General features: G+C 41.3%; 3 protein-coding genes across 5 annotated transcripts in view; 2 read left to right on the top strand and 1 right to left on the bottom strand.

Moving 5' to 3' along the window:
• The first annotated feature begins 185 nt into the window (after positions 1–185).
• Positions 186–9,269, top strand: sdhb (succinate dehydrogenase complex, subunit B, iron sulfur (Ip)). Its single transcript, XM_038696807.1, has 8 exons — positions 186–331; positions 744–877; positions 1,674–1,759; positions 3,507–3,643; positions 5,676–5,792; positions 5,881–5,982; positions 6,093–6,215; positions 8,684–9,269. The coding sequence occupies exons 1-8, from the start codon at positions 260–262 to the stop codon at positions 8,762–8,764; spliced, it is 852 nt and encodes a 283-aa protein (XP_038552735.1). The 5' UTR covers positions 186–259; the 3' UTR covers positions 8,765–9,269.
• A 1,250-nt stretch (positions 9,270–10,519) lies between these two features.
• mfap2 (microfibril associated protein 2) lies at positions 10,520–17,048 on the top strand. The gene is made up of 9 exons (XM_038696826.1): positions 10,520–10,612; positions 12,277–12,338; positions 14,154–14,201; positions 14,591–14,617; positions 14,709–14,798; positions 14,900–14,941; positions 15,029–15,116; positions 16,034–16,107; positions 16,194–17,048. Exons 2-9 carry the CDS (start codon positions 12,308–12,310, stop codon positions 16,295–16,297), a joined length of 504 nt encoding a protein of 167 aa, XP_038552754.1. The 5' UTR covers positions 10,520–10,612; positions 12,277–12,307; the 3' UTR covers positions 16,298–17,048.
• Positions 17,049–17,091: 43 nt separating this feature from the next.
• LOC119886196 (rootletin-like) overlaps positions 17,092–19,959 on the bottom strand; it is a 29,627-nt gene continuing 26,759 nt past the window's right edge. For all 3 annotated transcript variants that reach the window (XM_038696771.1, XM_038696769.1, XM_038696770.1), the window contains exons 36-37: positions 18,862–19,035; positions 17,092–18,081 (exon numbers count right to left, since the gene is read on the bottom strand). In XM_038696771.1, the coding sequence (XP_038552699.1) occupies positions 17,995–18,081; positions 18,862–19,035 (261 nt within the window). In that variant the 3' untranslated portion in view covers positions 17,092–17,994. The remainder of the gene's footprint in view (positions 18,082–18,861; positions 19,036–19,959) is intronic.

Raw genomic sequence — 19,959 nt, 5'->3', positions numbered from 1 at the left:
CTCTGACCAAGACCGCGTCAGGATTGAAATAAACTAATTATTTCATTGCCATTGAGGCAAACACACAACGAAAGGCAGGCGGGAAAATGTCACAATCAAGTCAAACAAACCATAAATGTATTCACGCTCTTACTGAGTTTGTGGTCCTAAAGCCGCGATATTTCGGGCAACCAAACAAGCGCTCCCACCACACCAGCGCTGTGACGCGGCCCCGGTGGATGCTGGGACAGCAGACGGTGGAGGTCAGAGAGACTCCAAAATGTCGGTAGCTGCTCTCACGTCCTTGAGCCGCTGTGGTGTTGTGGCGTTTCGCTCCCCCGCCGGACTGGTGGTACGTTGGTGTGAACCGTTACAGTCAGCCGATAATGTCAGTTACAGGTTCTGTTGAGTCACAACATGGAGCTCATGACCGTTTGACAGCGGAGGGCTCCGGCTACGGTCGGGAGTTCAGGTTACGGAGTCCAGCTACTACTAGTTAGCCCTAGTTAGCAAACAACAAATGCTCTAACGTTACTCAAATTCTACTCTGTGTCGGGATTTTTAAGATTGAGACCACTGGAATGAATATTGGGATCACAGACCAGTCAGCAAGACACTTGATCAAAAAGTGAAAGAATGATTTAAAGAATTGTTAACCATACAGACATCATTGTATTAGCCAAAGTATCTAGTGGTGTGTAATTAAAGCATTAGAGTGCCAAAATATGTAGTTGTTTTTTTTCTCTCCTTATCCCTGCTGTCAGGCGGTGCGGTATGCCCAAACGGCAGCAGCTCCAGCAAAACAACCCAGAATAAAGAAGTTCCAGGTGTACAGATGGGACCCAGACACTCCAGGAGACAAACCCCGCATGCAGACCTACGAGATCGACCTCAACACGTAGGTGTTACAAGCTTTTCCCTCGGTGTTTAGGAAGACCAATATGTGCTGCTGTCACTCTGTGTTGTCATGTGTGTCCAGATTTACGTAAGTGATGGGTGAGCCGAAACACTTCGGTGTATATTATTGCATTTATTTTATGGACCCTTATTAAACAAAAGGAGGGTTGAATTAATTTACTCCTGGCATCCAGTCAGGAACGCTGATGATCTGTGGCCGTTGTGTACAGATGTTTAACTTTTATTAGAAAGAGGTGCAGTGAGAGGACTTTGTCAGGTTAAGCATTAACATTCAGGTCAAATCTCTGCTTATCTTGTATAATCTAGACCAAAGAAGGTGGCCCTTTTTAATAGCACTGCTGTTAGTTGATCATGTTCACTTGCTGCTGGCTTTAGTCAAGTTCTTAGCAGTAGCTAAGCACATGTAAACAGAGGGCAGTATTAACGAATTGAGAACAGCCGTCAGGTAGATTTAACACAGGTCGTGGACATCTGTTCCTCTAATCGGCTTGGGGACAATCAGCTCACTTCTGTCAATATGACACTTCTGTCAACATGGGCTGTGGCTCAGGAGGTCGAGTCTGTGAGCAGTTGGCATCTTGCATGGTCGCTACTGCCGTGGGTGGGTGGGTGTGGGGAAATTGTGATCGTGTAAAACACTTTGAGTGGTCAGAAGACTAGAAAGGCATTATACAAGTACATTTACCATGACACTTACTCAAAAATGATCTTTCGCCCTTAAACCTCACATCTTGACTCTCTGGACTCACCAACTGCCTTTGTCTTTCTTCATATAGTTGTGGCCCAATGATTCTTGACGCCCTGATCAAGATCAAAAATGAGATGGACTCCACTCTGACCTTCCGACGCTCCTGCAGAGAAGGTCGGTGACATGAACAGAATAATGATCGACTTTGTGTTTGTGTATATAGATTTAAAACCAGTTTACAAATGCATAGAGGATAACATGATCATTACATGTGGCAAATAATACCCAGAAAAAGTTTCAAATAACTTGGTTGTGATGGTGCAGCCTACATTTTGTAAGGGTCATGTAGTTGGTTTGTTCTTGAGAAGTTAAAGAAAACTCCAGACTTGTTTATTTAGGAGAGTAGTTAAGATAAGTTTGCTGTGTAGATTTCAGAGACTCGGACTCGAGTTCGAGACTCGGACTCGAGTTCGAGACTCGGACTCGAGTGCGACTTAAGTCGCACACACAGTGACTTCAGACTCGACTTGAGACTCGTCCTCAAAAGACTTGAGACTCGACTCGGACTCGAGGTGCGGGACTCGTGAACAATATTTATTTTTAGGAAACTTCTGATGAGCTTGACGTTATTCCCTCCCTCCGTTACCTATAACCTGCATACGTAACACGTAGCATCTGCTGCGCGCGGCTGCACATGAGAGAGGACAACAAACACCGCAGCTGCTCCGCCATTCATCATAAACTTTGGCTTTAAAACTTCATAAAACGAGACCCAAACAAAGACGCACTGAACACAAATAGGTTAGTAACCTGTGGTGAGTAAACACTACCAGCTCAGCATTGGCCGTCTAACGTTAGCCTGCTTCTTGCTTCAGCTACGACCTACGAGAGGTTTACTCCGACTGTCCTTCGTTATGAAAAGATGAACGAGCGTTTGTTTACTTGCCAAACTTGTGGTAGTTGATTAATGTATCATTACGTCCCGCTGGCTGCCATCACGTTAATTATTACCGTTGGCTAGAAAGAGGTTACAGGTTTATTGTTGATCATGTAACCTTACAGTTTTATTTAGTTATAACTTACACTGGGTTTAAGAGTCTGGGGAGTGTGTTGACTTACAGTATTTAATAAGCTGTCAATAATTGCAGGCGCATTGTACATTAGTCTGCATGGTTGTGCTCTGTAAGTTAAAAACAGGTTACAGGTTTATTGTTGATTATGTAACGTCACAGTTTTATGTAGTTATAACTTACTGGTTTGAGAGTCTGGTGGATTGTTTACTTACAGTAGTTTATAAGCTGTCATTAACTGCATTGCAAAGGTTGTGCTCTGTAAGTTAAAAACAGGTTACAGCTTTATTGTTGATTATGCAACGTCACAGTTTTATTTAGTTAACATTACACTGGATTTAAGAGTCTGGGGAGTGTGTTGACTTACAGTATTTAATAAACTGTCAATAATTGCATTGCACATTACATGGTTGTGTTCTGTAAATGAAAAACAGGTTACAGTTACAGTATTCCTTATAGCTATGCAATTTTATTAGCAACCTGGATTGAATGCAGCAGGTGATACAACATTCATTATAACCACGAGAGACTTGAGACTTGACTTGGACTCTAGCTCAAAGACTTGTGAGCATCTCTGGTAGATTTATTTTCTTTTTAAGTGATTATTTGCCGACTACATGTCATTCAACCATGAAAGATGCTGCACAATTTCCCCCTTTTTTCTAAAGGAAGTCTTGTCACCTAAATTACTCATCTGACTTAGTTTTCCAAACAAAAAAAAATCGGTTATTACACCACAATAATAAATGACTCATTTTCAGTATTGTGGCAGAAAAAGTGTGTTTGTCTTCAGATTGTTTTGTGTCAGAAATGGTATTAAAAGCCTTTTTATTGATTTTGTTTAAATGCAGGTATTTGTGGATCCTGTGCAATGAACATTAATGGAGGAAACACACTTGCCTGTCTCAACAAGATTGACACCAATGTTAGCAAGCCAACTAAGATTTACCCTCTCCCACATATGTATGTGGTCAAGGACCTGGTACCTGTGAGTAAATATCCACCACACCCTGAATAACTCCAACTGATAACAGATGTTACTCCACTAGTCCCATCAGTTTCCATTTGTGTATCAAACACGGATGCCCAAATATGTTTGAATCTGAGTTAAGTTTTGTTATGATTTTGCATAATACATTACTCTAAAACTTTAGGCACCCGTGACAATTTCCATGATTTTCATTTATAAATAATTGGGTGTTTGGATCAGCAATTTAGTTTTGAGCATTCAAATAACTTAAAGACACAGTAATATTTCAGTAGTGAAATGAGGTTTATTAGATGAACAGAAAATGTGCAATATGCATCAAAATGAAATTAGACAGGAGCATAAATTTGGGCACCCTTGTCATTTTGTTGATTTGAATACCTGTAACTATATAGCGCTGATTAATTGGAACAACAATTGGTTTGGTGAGCTCATTAAGTCTTGAACTTCATAGACGGGTGCATCCAATCATGACAAAAGGTTTTTAAGGCAGCCAATTGCAAGTTGTTGTTCTCTTTGACTCTCCTCTGAAGATTGGCAACATGGGGGCCTCAAAACAACTCTCAAATGACCTGAAAACAAAGATTGTTCAACATTATGGTTTAGGGGAAGACTACAAAAAGCTATCGCAGAGATTTAAGCTGTCATTGTCCACTGTGAGGAACATAGTGAGGAAATGGAAGACCACAGGCACAGTTCTTGTCAAAGGCCAGAATTGCAGGCCAAGTAAAATATCGGAGAGGCCAAGGCGACCACCTCCCACATACTTACATCATCTTGCTGCAGATGGTGTCACTGTGCATCGTTCAACAATTCAGCGCACTTTGCAGAAGGAGAAGCTGTATGGGAGAGTAATGCGGAAGAAGCCTTTTCTGCACGCACGCCACAAACAGAGTCGCTTGAGGTATACAAACGCACATTTGACAAGCCAGCTTCATTTTGGAAGAAGGGGCTGTGAACAAAGATGGAGTTATTTGATCATAACAAGGGGCGTTATGCAAGAAGACAGCGTTCCAAGACAAACACTTGCTACCCACAGTAACATTTGGTGGAGGTTCCATCATGCTGTGGGGCTGTGTGGCCAGTGCCGGTACTGGGAGTCTTGTTCAAGTTGAGGGTCGCATGGATTACACTCAATATCAGTAGATACTTTAGAATAATGTAGAGGAATCAGTCACAAAGTTGAAATTACGCTGGGGCTGGATTTCAACAAGACAACCACCCAAAACACTGTTCAAAATCTACTGTGGTGTTTATGCAGAGGACCAAGTACAATGCTCTGGAATGGCCATCCTAGTCCCCAGACCTGAATATCAATATATATATATATAGAAAATCTGTGGGGTGATTTGAAGCGGGCTGTCCATGCTTGGCAACCATCAAACCTAACTAAACTGGAGATGTTTTGCAAGGAGGAATGGTCCAAAATGGCTTCATCCAGAATCCAGACACTCATTACAGGCTATAGGAAGCGTCTAGAGGCCATTATTTCTGCTAAAGGAGGCTCAACGAAATATTGATGTGATATTTCTGTTGGGCCCAAATTTATGCTCCTGTCTAATTTCGTTTTGATGCATATTGCACATTTTCTGTTCATTCAATAAACCTCATTTCACTACTGAAATATTACTGTGTCTTTAAGTTATTTGATAGCTCAAAACTAAATTGCTGATCCAAACACCCAATTATTTATAAATGAAAATCATGGAAATTGTCACGGGTGCCTAAACTTTTGCATACGACTGTATGTGCACGGTACATTTGATATATATGTAGTAGTGTTCATGTGGCTGCTACAAATCATCATTTCAGCCTCTTTTGGTAGGTAAAATGCCACAATCAGTATAACATAAATATGACGAATAACCAAGTTATCAAATGCACAGATGAAGATTTAGGAGTTTTGGCACCAAAATCATTTATTGCCTTTCTGAAGCGTTTTAAAAAGGGTACTTTGTAAAGGATTTTTTAAAATAAAGCTTTATTCTGACATTTGTATATCTGACTGGATCCTTGAAACACTTGTTTGCAGGACATGAGTAACTTCTACGCCCAGTACAAGTCTATTGAACCCTACCTGAAGAAGAAGGATGAGTCAAATGAAGGGAAGGAGCAGTACCTGCAGTCTGTGGAGGACAGACAGAAACTGGTACACTGCTTTGTAAAACATTGACAAGTTTCCCAGGGCTCAAAGTCACATGAAAATATATATGCTTTCCTGCTCTTGTGCTTTGCAGGACGGGCTGTATGAATGCATCCTGTGCGCCTGCTGCAGTACGAGCTGCCCCAGCTACTGGTGGAACGGAGACAAATACCTCGGGCCTGCGGTGCTGATGCAGGTGTGTGTCTCAGCACATAAACATTTAGGCATCATTAATTAAATCCTGAATCTGCCTTAAAAACTCACCACATACGAAGAGTTCATGGGTTACATCCTGTTGCCTCTCAGGCGTATCGTTGGATGATTGACTCGAGAGACGAGTTCACAGAGGAGCGTCTGTCCAAGCTGCAGGATCCCTTCTCCCTCTACCGCTGCCACACCATCATGAACTGCACCAGAGCCTGCCCCAAGGTAATCCTCAGACACATGCACCACACAGCTCATGCCATATTTGGTGTGACCCTTTGCCTTCAAGACAGCATCAGTTCTTCTAGGGTCACTTGGTTCATATTGTTTTTGAAGGAACTCGGCAGGTAGGTTGAAGAACTACCCACAGTTCTTCTGTGGATATTGGCAGCTTCAGCTGCTTCCTTCCTTCATGTAATCCCAGACAGACTCGATGATGTTGAGATCAGGGCTCTGTGGGGCCAAACCATCACTTCCAGGACTTCTTGTTCTTTGTTATGCTGAAGATAGTTCTTAATGACTTTCGCTGTATGTTTAGGGTCGTTGTCATGCTGCAGAATAAATTTGGGTCCAGTCAGATACCTCCCTGATGGAACTGCATAATGGATCTGCTTATACTGCTCATCATTGAAGAGACCTCCACCATGCTTCACTGTCACCTGCAGACACAGACACTTCTTGTACTGCTCTCTAGACCTTCATTCAACAAACTGCCTTCTGCTGCAGTCAAATATTTCAAATTTAGACTCATCAGTCCAGAGCATCTGCTGCTGTGTTTCTGCTCCCCAGTTCCTGTTTTTCCGTGCATAGTTGAGTTGGTTGGCCTTCTTTCCATGTCAGAGGCTGTTTGGCTTCAAGTCTTCCACTAAAGCCACTTCTGACACATCAGACTCCTCCAGACAGTAGATGGGTGTACCAGGGTCTAGGGCTGAACGATTAATTGCATTTTGCGATATTATCGCAATGTAATAAAACGAGATTTTCTAATCGCAAAGGCTGCGATTACACTGTGGTTACATGACACCCAAGAGGAAAGCAGTCTGCAGACGAAGTCACTGTACCTTGCCTTCTTGTTGTACAATGCGCTTAAGCTTGACAGAAGCTGACACTACATAAATTTTAGTGTCACACAGGGAATGAAAGTAGCACCCGCCACCCGTGGGTAACTTGGTGGTGGTGGTGAGTGAAATCATCAGCGTACATCATCATACGCGGCTTTGACGGACAGGAAAAATGCACAACAGAAAGACACGTGTAGTAAGGTAAGCGCATTGTGGCGACAGGCGCCTGCATCACACACACAACCACCAGTCAGCTCAGAAAATATCTTTGAAACAGCGTTTCAGACCAAACTCACAAGTCCGAAAGAGGCCCAGTCTGTCCCGAGTTACAGCCAGTGTGCTGCTTACCAGCATCAGAGGCTGCGGGGGAGGGGAACTCCGGTGTTGTTGGAGAATTACTAAGCTTGTCTGTTAAAAACAAGAGGCGTCACTTGGTTTTATTTTCGTAGGCCAACTTTTGAATTGAACCTCAAACTGAGTATTTTTTGTTTCCTTACTGGGATACAGAAAGATGGACTCCTAGGAGATTTGTACTGAGATAAAGATGCATTAATTGCTAGGCCGACATGATGATGATATATCATATTATTTAATGCCATGACTTGATTCAAATTATCTTTCTCATATTATTATATATTATTGATATATCTTCTCCACCATTGCACATAATAATAATTTAACCTAATTCATCATAACACAAGCTTGACCCACAAGAAAGAACAGTGTAGTTCTGTCTATCTAATATATGTTGGTCAGACTATACACTGATTTACTGCTACAGAAGGTAAAGCGCTTAAAAATTAATCGCATATTAAGTCGCAATCGCAATATTGGTAAAAAAATTGCAATTAGTTTTCCAATATTTTCCAAAATCGTTCAGCCCTACCAGGGTCCCTTGGTTTTTTGCATCTCTGAGCTGATGGCACTGCTGGACATCTTCTGTGTGTGTGAAGGGAAGTAAGCATGATGTGTCTTTTATCTGCTGCAGTAAGTTTCTTTGGCCGGTCCTCAACGTTGTCGGTTTCTTTGTGCTTCTTCAAAAGAGCTTGGACAGCACATCTGGAAATACCTGTCTACTTTGATGTCTACCTGGGAGAGACCTTGCTGATGCAGTAACCTTGTGTTGCTGTGTTCAGTCTTGCCATGGTATTTGACTTTTGACAGTAAACTGTCTTCAACCTCACCTTGTAAGCCGAGTTTGGCTGTTCCTCACCCAGTTGTATTCCTCCTACACAGCTGGTTCTGTTTCAGTAAATGATTGTGGTTCAACCTACATATTGAATTTATGATCATTATCACCTGTTTGGTGTAATTGTTTAATCATACATCTGACAATATGCCTACAAAATCCCTGAATTTCTGCAAGTGTACCTAGAAGAATCATTGCTGTTCTGAAGGCAAAGGGTGGTCACAACAAAATTTGTCGAGCTGGGCTAAGGTCACTTAAACTTTACTTTACAGCATTTCTTTTTCCACACGTGCCTAAAACCTTTGCACAGTACTGTATACCGTGTGCTCTTCATATAAACAGACAACATGCACTGTTGCAGGAGGGCATCTTTCTCTCTGTTCTTTAAATATTTCAGATGAACTCAAACTGCTCTTTCCTCTTCTGCCTCGTCTTCCTCTTAGGGTCTGAACCCAGGAAAAGCGATAGCTGAGATCAAGAAGATGATGGCTACATATAAGGAGAAGAAAGCAGCTGCTGTCTGAAACCTCCGTTGTCATCTTCTATAACTTTTCCCTCCATGATTAAATGATATATTGATTAGAAAATATTTTTTGAATATTTTTTTGAAGTCTGAAGGGCCAGGACACCTGTCAGCTCCACCACCACACTCCGCAGACTGTATAATCAACTGTAATAGAGATGGAGAGTGTGTATGTGTGTGTGGTTGGAGGACTTGGTGTTTCACAAACGCACATGTACAGTATGAATGCAGGAGAGAAGCGTGTGTGTTGTCTGAGTCTTACATGTACCATAACCAGAGTATTTATCTCCAACTCTACCATGTGTATATTTGTGCACTGGACGCTGCGTATTAAAGTAAAAACAAGGTGTGTTGTTGCGTGTAAACCTTTTTTTTTTTTTTTAGCTTGATGCTTTTTTTTTCAGGTTAGCGTCTGGTTCACAGACATACAGTGTATACTTTCTTCTTTCAACATAACCAACTGCAGGCTTTGTTTTGAAGGAAAATAAACAGTTGAAATGCCTCCAGCTTGTTTTCATTGGTTATTTGCTGTCACCAATGTTGCTTTGATCAAATGCCTTCTCCTCTAATACACATCCACAGTGGTTAGCAGTGTGTCCTCTAGATGTCGCTATTACCAGCTCTACCCCCATTATCATATCCTTCAAATACTGTGACACTGCCATACTCTCACTTCTCAATGGCAATAACTTACAGCCTATCACAACTCAGATCCCTCACTTCACCCAGTGCTGCACTGGTAAATACCTGCAGCTGAACATGGACAAAACAAAACACCTGGTCATTATTAGCACCTCGAATGGATTGAACCCCAGCTCCATCCAAGATAGAGCATTCAGTTTTGGTCATCACATCATTTAGGTTCCCCCTACTCCTTCACCACTTTAACCATCTCCATTAAAAACAAAGTACCAGCATCACACATACTGCCTCTGAAATCATCTGCCTTCCCTCACCCCATCTCTCAGACATCTACCACAGAGCCATCACACACCTAGCACTCATAAAAGCCCCTCAATCACACCTCACATTACTGCCATCTGGTTGTAGCTAAGTGACTTTGAAATCGCTTCAGCAGGGGTTTCATCCCTTGTGCCACAGCTGCCCTGAATAAACTGCCTCTGTGACATGTTTGTGAGCTGGGAAGATTGTATCCATGAAGATTTTATGTATTGTTTATATCTGTATGTTTATGTGTTGTAGGCCTACTGCTGTGAAAACAATTAAAATCTAAATTACTGTGCAGAGCTGCAAATGAGGTGAACCGGGGTTACTGGAAGACAGTCCAGATTTAAGTGTTGATGTCTCTGTAAGAGACACATTGTTTAATCATGTTTCATTAGAATATTTTAAAGTGTTCATGTGAAAGGTATTACATCTACAGCAGAGGCTGGCATACATCTAGTCTGCATGGGAGAGGACACAATACAATAAAAGGCAAAAGTTCTTCATCAAACAGTGAAGAACAAATTCAGTAGTGTGGCAGGTGGTTGACTTCTATCCCCACACACAAACAATCTGCAGTTAGCCTATAGGTAAACAGCAGAAGATATGTTTGAAAAGTCATCAGTGACATTTATATGACCACATTTGTCCTGTATAAATCTATAAATGTTATCTACCAATATTTGGCCAGCTCATGGATACTTTATCTTGTAGCATCACAAGATCTGACAGCTTCGGGATGGCCCTTGTTGCGGGTCGGTGCTGGGGCCGGGGGCTGGAGGGCTGGGACTGGACTGGGAGGAGACTACAGATGCGGGGTGGTACAATGTGGCGCTGCGAGGTCCTCCTGCACTCAGAGGACGCATGAGAGCTGAGGACGGTCGGAGCAAACTGAATCTGTTAGGTGAGAAACCCTTTAAAAAATCTTATGCTTGCATTTTTACTTGAGTTGCACATACTTTTAAAATTTTTATTTCATGCACGTGTGGGCTCAGCCTATTTAACTTGCATTTGTGCTGAAAACTATGGAGGAGAAAAACCAGGAGGCAGGAGGTGATTGTCCACAGACAACCAGCAGTATAGTCCAATGCTTCAAGGGCATTAAAGCATCCCGAGCGCTCATCAGTCTGCCTAATATAGAGCGAATACTTGTGGATAATTTGCGTGTATGTTAAAGGCTGTGGAGAGCTGACATGTGGTCCCGTGTTTTTACTGGAGAGAAGAAGGAGGAGGGACTTCGCAGCACAGCCTGCAGCAAGGGCTCCTACAATGGAGAGACGGTGCCAAGAGGGAAAAGGAGAAGAAAAAAAAAAAAATTGAAAAAAATACCTTGCTCGCTGAGGATGGAGGTCGATGAGGGCGCATGGATTTTTATTTTTTATAATTTATTTCTTTGTCATAGTTGTATAAAAAGCTGTACATAGATGACAGTAGTGTATCTCTTGTTGCTGTCCTCAGAAACTCTTTCTGATGACTGTGTGTATGTGTGTGTGTGTGTGTGTGTGTGTGTGTGTGTGTGTGTGTGTGTGTGTGGGTGGGGGGGACGGGGTCTCTAGCTGGGAAAGGAAGGACTCAATTGGGGAGAGGGGGGCTAATCGCTCCCAGATGTGTGCTGTGAAAACATATGGTTTCCTATCGCCACTGTGATGCACAAGAAGAATGTGTGTGTGTGTGTGTGTTTGCGCGTGTGATGCTAGTAAACAAACAAACACACACATAACAGATACACAGGCAGAACTTGTGCAAACAGTGTTTCAATCACGTTTTTTGTCCAGTGTGGCCTCACAAAACTCTGCCTTTATCCAGAGAGAGAGAGAGTAGGATGTGTAAAAAGCCCAAATTAACTGCTTCATGTTGTGTGTGTGAAATAAATGGCCTACAGTGCTGCAGCGGAGGAGGAGCATTCATACTTTCCACATAGTGGAAAAGTAGTTTAGTCTGTTAGGAAGCTATGGTAATGGATTTTACTGTATGTAACCCACTGTGTCTTCCTGTGACAACTTAACAAAAAGCAATATTCTGGTATACTTGTCAGTGATGCCATTTTCACTCACCCTAAGAGGTTTTTTTGCTTGGTGGAGTGAAGAAGAAAGAAAAGGGGGAGGAGGTGGTGGGGTTCGAGGAAATGACCAGTGAGGGCGACAGAAGGGAAATGAAGGATGTGGAGACAGACGGAGAGAGGGAGGGATGAAGAAAACTCAGAGAGAGGGGTGGGGTTGAGGGGTCCTCTGTTTCTTTTCCTGGAATGCAGCCTCGAGACTGTCTGCTGCTGCAGCAAGGAAAAGTGGGGAAAAAAGAGAGATTGTTCATAGGAAGACAGACGTGCCACATTCTTGCTGTCAGAGTTTTCTCCCCTTCTTTTTCTTGCCATTGCTTTTTGGGGCCAGTGGGGGGGGGGGGGCAGAGAGAGAGGGTGGAGCAGCCAGGGGGTTGGAAAGGTGACAGAGGGCAGGGGGAAAGAGAGGAGAAGATAGTTCAGGAGACCAAAGGAATATCCAGCTCTGAGCACTTTGTTCCCCTCATGTAGCTCTGTTTTGATTGTTAATACTCTTCTCATCTCCCCTCCAGTGTTCAAGTCAGTCTACCTCCCAGAGTGACCATGAGAGTCCTCCTACTAATCTGCATGCCAGGTAACTGCTCCATATTCCTCTATGACCTGACAACATTAAATATTCACAACAAGTGGTGAGGGTTGCGAATTGCAACCAATGGCTCACTCACCGATCACCCCTCCATTTGCAAGCCCTTTGGAGAAAGTACGGTGGCCGACACGCTCTGTTGCCTCTTGTGCTAAATAATACGTGTCGTCCTCCATTTGTCCAAATTTCACATATTTTCTTACTTCTATCTACTTCTACCAGACGACTACTACTACTACGTCTTCTTCTTCTTCCCCTTCTTTTCTTTGTACGTATTCAACATAGTGACGAAACGCGCTCTGTAGAGCAGTTTGTCCATTTGGGCTACTGTAGAAATATGGTGGCGCAACATGGCAACATCCACATAAGAGGACCCGCGGTGTATGTAGATAGAAATGGCTCATTCTAAAGGTAATAAAAACACAACTGTTGATTATGGAAGGTCTTTATACATCACTGAAAACATAGCTATGTATATTAGTCATGTATATTATATTGCATTTTGTCAATAGATCCTGCTAAATATTACACACTAAACCTTTAAAGTGCCAACACCCAAATTTAAAGGAAATTGTTGTAAATAGTTTTATTTGCTTTCTTACTGAGAGTTACAAGAGAAGAATGACACCACTCACGTTATAATGATAAATAAGAAGCTACAGCCAGCAGCCAGTTAGCTTAGCTTAGCATAAAGACCGAAAACAGTAAGAAACAGCTAGCCTGGCTGTCTGAATGTAACAAAATCCACCTCTTAGCACACTAAATTAACACTTTATATGTTAATACGTACAAAAACCAAACATTATGGCTTTACAGGGGGTTATGTGCCAGACTATTTTGTGGTTGGGTGGAGTAACTTCCTCAAGTCTGGTTGTCATAGTGAAGTTGCAAAGGAACCACCAGGACCTGAAGTTTGTGTTATGTTGCAAAACTAGATAATGCTTTATAACTGTCCGTTCACTGAATTTTCCCTACTACTACTGTTACACCATCTTTTAACATTTACATTTTCCAAAATGTTACTGGTTGCCATAGTGTTCGTTGTTCAGCAAAAGTTACAACAGTCTCCCTTTAACAACTGTTGGCTAAATTATTGACTTGTAACATTGTATTTCTCTTGAAAATGTCTATGAAGAGTACATTTTTGATAACATTCTTCAAAAAGATGATGCTAATCAATAATTTTGTACACTTAGTGTCCATGCTAATCGATGAACCGTATGTAAAGAAACATCCTCCAGATGAAGGCAATACAGACAGGCGTTGAATAAAGCATTGTGTACCTGCTGATGTTGTCAGAAGTTTTAATATTGATGGTTTTGAATTAAAGTGACTTCATGTAACTTTTGCTAACAGTGGTGGCAGTTAGGAATAAAGGTAAATGATAAAAGGTAGTGTAACAATAGCACATAATGTCTGACTCTGTAATGTCAGTTACACAATATCTAGATTACGTAAGCTAACATAAGATAACAATTAGCCACCATAACTGATCATACCAGAACAGGTAAGGCAGTTACAGCAAAATCTCTGAGTGTATTGAATTGAGTAAGGGTGCATTTTATTTCTTATGAATTCAACATTTCATTTGTGAGAGGAAAAATTTTTGTTCTTTGTTCATCACATAGTCTCACTGTTTGTGCTTTCCCATCGTTGGGAATAGTAGTTGTTATTGGCTGGTCCAAAAAGTCATTGAACACGATGTTCCAAACTTTAAACATTTTAATTTGAAATTTGGGGTGTCACTCATCACCCCATCTTTGTGATTACTTTATTGTTCTGAAATATTGTCTGAAATGTCAACAGTACTGCTGCTCGCCCAGGCCCAGTACCAGGAACCCTTTCCTTTTTTTGGTGAGTTCATTATGAGAATATTGGCCTTGATTGTTCCAGCTCAGCATCTGTTTATGTCAGAGCTCTCCACATGTGTTCCTGATTTCTCGTTGTCCTCTGATGTGTCACCTCGCCTCGAGGAGTTCTCTTCTTTACCACCCGCATAGCATTTGTTGTCGCAGTGTAAATAGCACTCTGCTTGTTATTATTTGTAAACATCTTGCATATGAAGTCATGCATTACACCCTCGCAAACTGCTCATTTGGTTCAGTTTTGGCGTGCAGGTGGTTCTTTTTACATGGTCCAGTGCTTTTTGTGTGTGTGTTTGGGGAGTAACTGACTCTAATTGGTTTCACAATGTTGATCTCATGAATCTTTTTTTCTCTCCTGCTTATTTTATGGCTTCACAGAGGACTATGGCCCAGATTATTTTCCAGGTAAGGTTAAAAGGAATGCTTCTTGATGTTACTTTCATATATTAAAACATCAGTGTCTTTTATAACAGCAGCTCGTCTCCTTATTGTTCAGAGAGTCCAGAGTCTGATCATTCTGAATCTCTTCCTGGAACCTACCAGCAGCAGGTTCGGCTGGAGCCAGTGGTCCGTCCAGAAAAATCAGGTATATCTGCTGAATGTTCTGCCGGTCTGAGTCATGATATTTAAGAGTGATATCATATGTTTAGAACTCATTTGTAAATCTATTTTCCCTGTGGATGTCAGGGTCCGATTTGGAGACAGAGCCCACAGAGCCTGGCCCTCTTGGTAAGAAAACATTGGAAGAACGGAGGACAGATGATCAGTTCTTTAGTTTGCGTGGAGAAAATATTTTCCTGTGTGTTTGATTTCCAGATTGCAGAGAGGAGCAGTATCCCTGCACTAGACTCTACTCTGTTCACAAGCCATGCAAGCAGTGCCTGAACAGCCTGTGCTTCTACAGGTACGTATTGTTGGACCTAAAATGACTTTTCAATGAGAAGTTCACCCCACAATAATATCCTTTTGTCAGTCAAAAGCTCTCTGAAGTTTGTAGGACAAACAAACTGTGAGAGACTCCATCTCAGCCTTTCTCTAAAAAAATACTTCTAGTACATCTCCAAAAAGCAAATCTTCTCCAGATTGTGCCACATAATCCAAGTGTGAGAGTACAAACAGAGTTGAAACATCAGTAACTTATTTTTTGGGGTCCAATGCATGAATTTTGGTCTATTGTTACTACTGAACACTGTTTAGTTATAGCAGTTTTTACAGTGTAAATGTAAAAAATAAAGTAATAAATAAATATAAATAAATAAATAAAGATATTTCTTAATGTCAGCAAATCCATATGAAAAGACTAAAACGAACAATGTGATAGTCCATTTATCAATACTTATCAAAACCCAATCTCTCTACCCTGTCTATGGCTCTCAGCACCAAGGCTCAGGTTTTACCTAAAATGGCTGAGCACTGTAGTTTTTAGCTGCCTTTATCCAAACAGGAGTAAATTGTGCATTTGTTGGGGAGCATTTTCAGACGCGGATTACTACACATTTGGTGAGCTAGTGAGTATTTACAGCAGCAGAATGGTGTACATGGCAGTGACTTAAAAGGTACAGTGCCAATGTTCATGTAGGATAATGTCAGAAGATATATCAGGCTTTGGTTACACAGATTGGCTACTGGTTGAACAATTTTTGTTGGTTAGATTTTTTATTTATTTATTGGATTTATTGACAGAAAGAAAATAAATATTGCCAAACGTAGCCTATTCTTTAAGTAGAGTTTTGACTGACATGAAAGTGACTGTTCGGGTGAACTTCTTGTTTAACTGGCTTCCAATGTTTCAGCCTTGTGACCTCTTATGTTTTCGTTTAGTTTGCGACGGGTGTACGTCATCAACAAAGAGGTTTGCGTGAGGACTGTGTGCGCACATGAAGAGCTGCTCAGAGGTGGGTTCAGTGCACTCTGTGTCTGTTTGTTCTGGTGTGTTTGTATATTGAGACTTGTTATTTGAAAACTGTGTCTGCCCGATTAGCGGACCTGTGTCGCGACCAGTTCTCTCGCTGCGGCGTGGCAGCGCTGAGTGGCCAGTGTTCATCACTAGGAGGAAGCTGCGGGAAGAGCTGTGGCGGCTGCTGATGGAGCACAGACATCAGGGACGCTACCTGCCCAGATACTGCCGCTTTTCATCCATACCCTCTTGCTTCATCCTCCTCCTTCCTCTAAGTTTCTCCTCACTTTGCCTTTTGACCCTTCCTGTACAACTCATTGCTCCTGTGCCAAAAGCACTTCTTGCATTTTAAGTTTTTTGTTCTGTGTACCTTTGTCTTTTCACATGTATGTCTGCCCAGTAGATCCTGTGTGTATGGATAAATATACTCCAAAGAACACTGATGATTGTATAAATCGCTGGTGCTATAAAATCATCACACTGGTGCTATAAAAACTATTAGAGATGCACATAAAACTGCGGAACATCTTTTTTTATATATATATATATTTTTTGGCATATTGTACCATATTAATCTCATGCTTTGTGTTTGTTGATATGTTCCTGTACTTGTGTTGAAAAGCAGTCGTTCTCATGATGATCAACTCACCAGTGGTGGCCACTGTGCACTGACATCAGATAAAACTAATTAATACCCAGTCTCCTTGTTGAAGATCATGAGATATGTGAAGAAACAGGTGGCGAGGGACCTCAGTTTTAGTACTACTGCCACCTGGATCTGTGCTTAGCAACCAAGCAGTTAAGCTTATATAAATATATTCCAGTGGAAAGAAGTGCTTTAAAAAGGCATCTCACAAACGGCCTCTGTACTACTGCTTTGTCAAACTGTCACTATAGCGACTGAGAAAAAAAAATAAACTTTTCTTTTTTTTTTTACTACAGCTGTTTAGTGTGTGATTGAGTCAAACATGAGTCACCGCTGTAATGTAATCTGAGGCTGCAGCTCAGTGTGCTGAAAGGTATTTATGAAAGACATGAATTATGGTGCACACTGTGAGTTTATCCTCCTGCAAACATGTGGTTTCCATGTGTCCATACAGGTCATGTTGCTGCTATTAATCATCAGTCTGTTGCCATTTATACAGTAAGTAAAAAGTATATACTCCTAGTAAAACTAATATTAACTAATAAAAAACACATACTGTAAGCAAACCATCTTACTGCAGAGCTCAAAGGCCCTTTTCAGTTATAAAAGTGTCTACATCACATAATCAGTAAAATCTGTTTTTGAGAGAAAAAATATTACAACTCCTTCAGTATCCTCAGTCCGTTTGTTTCCTGGCACTCACACATGGTGAAGACCTTCCTTTCCTTCTCTTACTGTCCTCGGCTGTTAATATAAATGTGGAGGACTTGAGGCCAAACTGCACAACTGGCAGGTTTTTCGTTCCTGCACTACATCCAGATTGTGTCTGGAGGGGAATCCTGCGGGTGATTTGGGTTTCTTCTTGAATACGAGCAGGAAGCTTGGGGAGATGTTGAGCAAGGATCAAGTACAGATGGTTGCCAGTAATCAGCAGGCTGCTGGCGTTTTCAGCACAGCTGCTGAATCACATGGCCCCATTCCCTCGCCTGTCAAAAGCTGAGTGTGCGCTGCGGATTGAGTTAAGTGTTCCTCACTGTACAAAACATCAGTAAAACACCTACACAATAACAGTGGTGTTCAGTGTCACGCAGTAAATCACAATTTAAATAGTGAAGTTAAGAGTATGAAAACTTTTGGGAATGTATCTGAGTAAATATTGCTTTCAGACATTCACGGTGAGTGGATTTCCCTGGATTAAACGTTGTGGTGTGCTGGTGCTTTCTGGTTTTAAGCTGCGTCTCAGTTTCCTGCCGACAGTAAGGAGGATGGAAGAGAGGGTTGCCGCCGTTTCATCTCTTGCTGCAGCTGCTCCTTCAGGGTGGACACCTGCAGTCATACAGTGGGTGACAAAACTACATTTTAAATCTCTAATGTGTCATTTAGATCACCTGATTACAGATTGATGCCACACGTTCTTCGATAAGATGCAGAATTTATCGATGTGTGTGTTGTGTTAAAAAAGAAGGATCAGATAGGTGGTAGATTCTCCCCCTGGCTCTGGATGTGCACATGTAAACACTTTGACTTTGTTAGAATAACTTACTAGAAGCCTTTCTTAATCTAAACAGGCTATTGTGACATGTTAACATCTCCGTGGCCTCACTGTTAATTTTATAGCAACAGTATTTTCTGTTGATTTACATTGTTTGGTTAAATTTGAGCCAAAATCATTTTGGGTACAGTCACATAGCGTACTCTTTTATTCTGTTTAATATGGGCTAAAGCAAAAAATAAATAAATCCTTAGAGCTGACTGAATCAGGCAGGATTATCTAAAACCAGTGTACTCCCCCCAATCCCGTCATTTATTCAAAATATTGTTGGTATCTCAATGGTTTGAAGGCGTTGTCAGTGTACGAGGACTTCCCATCTTTACAATACATACAGCTTAGTTCAAATACTTAATGGTTAATGGTCTGAAGTCTCCTCAAAATATATAAAGTACCTTTGTTTTTTATGTTTCAAGACATAAAGTGGACTAAATACAGATAACAGATTTCTATAATCTAAATACTCTTAACACCCCAAACCAGCAGCTCATTCATTGTAGCCGGGAATGAAAAGTGTAAAAGGTCTAACTTACTAAACCACAACATAACGTGTGTACCTGCTCCTCCAGGCCTTTGACTCTGTGTCGGTGAGCTCGCTCTCTGGTGCCCAGTGTTCGCTCTACGTCCCTGAAGCTGGACTTCAGTCTCTCAGCCTCCCGCTGGGCCTCGTCACGCTGCCTCACCAAACTCTCACACAGACTGTTTGACTGCTCCATCTCAGCCAGCTGAGTCTGCTCAAAACACACACACACAAATAAGTGTGAGACCAAAATTTTAACAAAAAGTAAAAAGTCTGTCTAAGTGTCTAAACAATGGAGAGACTTTGGTTCAGTTCAGATCAAAAGATAACCACACAGCAACATGTTGGAGGGCTCTGCGGTGACCTGGAGGTAAACCATACTCGTATTTTCTGGAGTTGATCTAAAGCTTTTTTGGAACAGTGTAAATCCAACTTTTTATTTATTTATAAACATTTTTATTACCAAACAATTGTGCTGTGATTAACCTACAAGGAATATTGTGGAGGCTGTGCAAAGAAGAGATAGATACCTAGCAAACATTTGTTAAAATGTAACTTTAAACCAGCATAAAAACTTGTGAAGAAATTATTTGATATTTTTCAGGAAATGTATTTAATGGAAAATGTTATGTTGTATTTATGGTACCGTCGCATGTTGTTGTTTCCGGATCTGAAAACCCAATTAAAATCAAAAAAAAAAAAAAGGGGAAATGACCACCATTCTCCACTTATTTCTACTTACTTTCACCTCTACATCAGGAGAGAAACTTTTTTTGCACCACAAACTGGTTCCCAACTGGTTACTGTTGACCAAAATCTGTATCCTTTCGCGTGACTGGGAGTAAATGAGAAGGATGCAGCACAAATTTCAAGGTAATTACAAAAATAGCTGATTAAATTATATAATTATTATTCAGCCTCAAGATCCTGTGGCAAATGCTCGAGCAGACGGGGATTACTGCTTTAGTTGAACACTTCTGCAGCACGGGAAAAGTTTGACCACATTTGGAGAAATAAACAATGGTCTGAGATGTAAAATCAGCCTGAAATAAACAACTTTAATGACTTTCAGACTTTTTATGAAATCCACCGTAGCTTTATTTATTTATTTGCTTGCGCGCAAAATGAAGCCTTT

The sequence above is a fragment of the Micropterus salmoides genome, unplaced genomic scaffold, assembly GCF_014851395.1.
Source record: "Micropterus salmoides isolate LMB-PRFRI ecotype aquatic unplaced genomic scaffold, ASM1485139v1 Ms_hic_scaffold_4, whole genome shotgun sequence".
Classification (NCBI taxonomy): Eukaryota; Metazoa; Chordata; class Actinopteri; order Centrarchiformes; family Centrarchidae; genus Micropterus; species Micropterus salmoides.
The sequence above is the reverse complement of the archived record's forward strand: the minus strand, read 5'-3'. Positions and strand labels throughout refer to the sequence as shown.